Source organism: Martes martes, assembly GCF_963455335.1.
Source record: "Martes martes genome assembly, chromosome: 10".
In the NCBI taxonomy this organism is placed as follows: Eukaryota; Metazoa; Chordata; class Mammalia; order Carnivora; family Mustelidae; genus Martes; species Martes martes.
This window is the reverse complement of record NC_137898.1, coordinates 11,333,182-11,336,659: the sequence shown is the minus strand read 5'-3', so window position 1 is coordinate 11,336,659 and position 3,478 is coordinate 11,333,182. Positions and strand designations below refer to the sequence as shown.

General features: G+C 42.5%; 1 protein-coding gene across 1 annotated transcript; it reads right to left on the bottom strand.

The window, feature by feature from the left end:
• Positions 1–2,328: 2,328 nt before the first annotated feature.
• On the bottom strand, positions 2,329–3,258 carry LOC308351148 (olfactory receptor 10V1; the record flags this gene model as incomplete). Its single annotated transcript, XM_080816618.1, has 1 exon — positions 2,329–3,258. One exon carries the CDS (start codon positions 3,256–3,258, stop codon positions 2,329–2,331), a length of 930 nt encoding a protein of 309 aa, XP_080672744.1.
• Between the last annotated feature and the right edge of the window lie 220 nt (positions 3,259–3,478).

Below are 3,478 nucleotides of genomic sequence, written 5' to 3'. Positions count from 1 at the left end.
CCTGGATATCAACCTTTTGTCTGTACTGTCATTTGCAAATATCTTCTCCCATTCCGTGGGGTGCCTCTTTGTTTTATTGACTGTTTCCTTTGCTGTGCAGCAGCTTTTGATCTTGATGAAGGCTCTCAAATAAGAGGCAATAAAACCCCTTAGCAGAAAATGACAAGAAACTTTGCCCTGTGTGTGTAGCCTGGTGATTCTGTAGACTAGCAACACTTGGCAGATAGTCGTTAGGGAGCTCCAAAGTGAAAGGTAGCAAAGGGAGGTCGTATAAGCTAGCCCAATGCACACTTCATTAACTGGATCACTAGGGGTACACAAAGGAGCTCCAGATGTACATCAGAGTATAGTTCCAAAGAGTTTATTTCACACACACACACACACACACACAAACACACACACACACACACACACCCCATATGGCATTTTAGAATTAAGAAATCCAGATTTTTAAAAGTTAATGCCCTGAAAGCTAGAACATTTTGTATTCTGTTATTCATAATATTAAACTGAGAAACTGGAATTAGCAAGTACAAAGCCAAGTGAAACATTTGAATGGTAAAACATTCAAATGTTTTTACCATTATTCAAATGGTAAAACATTTGAATGGTAAAAGGACTTAGATTTCACCCGATTATAATAGTACCATTTCCTCAAGGAATGTGAAATGAGCTTTCAAATACAGAAATGTGTTTTTTTTTGGGCTACTGTTATCTTTTTTTTCCCCCACCATGGAAATATAGCTGAGATTGAAAAAAAAAAATAAAAATAAAAAGCATTAATTCTGAAAAACAAAAAAAAACAAAACTCACATTGAGATATCAACTTACACCCAGTTAGAATGGCCAAAATCAACAGGAGAGGAAACAAGTGTTGGAGAGGATGTGAAGAAAGGGGAACCCTCTTACACTGTTGGTGGGAATGCAAGTTGGTGCAGTCACTTTGGAAAACAGTATGGAGATCCCTCAAAAAATTAAAAATAGAGCTACCCTATGACCCTGCAATTGCACTACTAGGTATTTACCCCAAAGATACAGATGTAGTGAAAAGAAGGGCCACATGTGCCCCAATGTTCATAGCAACAATGGCTACAATCACCAAGCTGTGGAAAGAGCCAAGATGCCCTTCAACAGATGAATGGGTAAAGAAGATGTGGTCCATATACACAATGGAATATTACGCAGCCATTGGAAAGGACAGTTACCCAACTTTTGTATCAACATGGATGGGACTGGAGGAGATTATGTTGAGTGAAATAAGTCAAGCAGAGAAAGTCAATTATCACATGGTTTCACTTGCTTGTGGAGCATAAGGAATAACATGGAGGACATTAGGAGAAGGAAAAGTGAGCTGGGGTAAATTGGAAGGGGAGATGAAGCACAAGAGACTGGACTGTGAGAAACAAACTGAGGGTTTTGGAGGGAGGGCGGTGGGGGGATGGGTGGGCATGGTGGTGGGGATGGAGCAGGGCACATATTGCATGGAACACTGGGTGTGGTGTATAAACAATGAATCTTAGAATACTGAAAAAAAGATAAAAGTAAATAAAGATGCAGAAAAAAAAGAAAGAAAAATCATGAACAGAATCATGAGTTTTCATTTTGCTTAACAAAACAAAAATATGTGAAAAAAAAGAAGAAGAAAAGAAAAGAAAAAGGTCCCCCTTCCTTTGGCCAACTGAAAAGCCTCCCCTCTCTCTCTCTCTCTCTCTCTCTCTCTCTCTTGCCATTCAGGGCCTCCTCAGCCAATATTATTGTGTGAAGATAACTTAGTATTTAGATATTTATTTATTTATTATTTATTTTTTATTTTTTAGAGAGGGGGCAGAGAGAGAGGGAGAGAGAGACTCTTAAGCAGGCTCCATGTTGCAGACTCAGTCTCATGACCCTGAAACCATGACCTGAGCCAAAATCAAGAGTTAGATGCTTAACCGATTGAGCCGCCCAGGTATCTCCATTTTTAAATACTTGTGCTGTCATCCTGGATATATCTTTTTAAGTCATTTTTGTTTCCTTTTCTAAAACATGAAGATGATGGTCCTTACTATGGGCTAAGTGAGATAACTCACAGGAAGTGCCTAGCAGATAGCAGGTGTCCAATAAGTGTTGATGCTTGTCCATCCATGCCCAGGACATCAGGCTGCCCTCCATGATACAGCTTTATTTCCATTACACAGTAGCATTCATCTCTTCCAGTGATCCTAGAATAGTGAGCCATGCTTCAATTTGCTGAGGACATTCCTGGCTCACATTGTCTCAACATCATTATTAATAGCATCCCACTCATTCTCTAACATCCAATTTCAACACGTCATGGGATCATCCTACCTAGAACTTCCTCAGTGCCTTCCTTAGGGCATCTTTCAGTTCCTTGTTCCTTATACTGTAGATCAAGGGGTTTAGAATGGGAGTGATGAAGGTGTAGACCACGGACACCATCCGGCCCATCTCAGGAGAGTAGCTGGAACTGGGGGACAAGTATATAAAGCTGGTGCAGCCATACTGCAAGAGGACCACTAAGATGTGAGAGGAGCAGGTGGAGAAGGCTCGGTGGCGCCCTTCCGCTGACCGGATCCGTAGAATGGCTGCCACAATGAAGACATAGGAGATGGAGATTAATGACAGGGGGATGCTTAGGACGATGAAGCTGATGATATACAGGGCAGTCTCGTGAATGTGTGTGTCTGCACAGGCCAGGCGCATGACTGCAGGCATGTCACAGTAGAAATGGTAGATCTCATTGTTGTTGCAGAATGGGAGATGGAAGATTAAAATAGTCAGTGGCAGTGAAAGGAGGAACCCTAGCACCAGGGACCCTACTATCAGCTCCACACACAAGGGCCAGCTCATGATGCAGGTGTATCTTAATGGGTAACAGATTGCCACGAACCGGTCATAAGCCATGACTGCAAGCAGGACACAATCAGCTCCACCCAAGAAGACAAAGAAAAACATCTGGGTCCCACATCCAGGGATGGAAACAGGAGTTTTGCCCATTGAAAGGAGGTTTGCCAAGGCCAGGGGGGCAATAGCAGATGTATAGAAGATTTCCAGAACTGCCAGGTTAGCCAGGAAGAAGTACATGGGAATGTGGAGGGAGTGGTTGATCTGGACAAGGACCGCAACAGTGGTGTTTCCACTGAGGCTGGTCAGGTACATCACCAGGAAGGCCACAAAAATCCCCATCTGGATCTTAGGGTCAGTGGAGAATGGACGAAAGAAGAACTGTATCTTTGAAGTTTTATTTATTTCTTCCATGGGTAGTGTATTTGATCTGAGAAAAGGAAAAATGGCATGCATCTCTAGGCCCCTCCCGTGCCATATGATGCATTTGCATTCCCCTGTTCATTGTTAGAGCACTTTCTGAGGTACCTCAGCGATTATGTGCACACACTTTCATGTTGGTGCAGATCATGGAACGTTATGATGCACACGTTTGGCACCCCTCACCTTTCCAACTCTACCCTCAAATACAAAG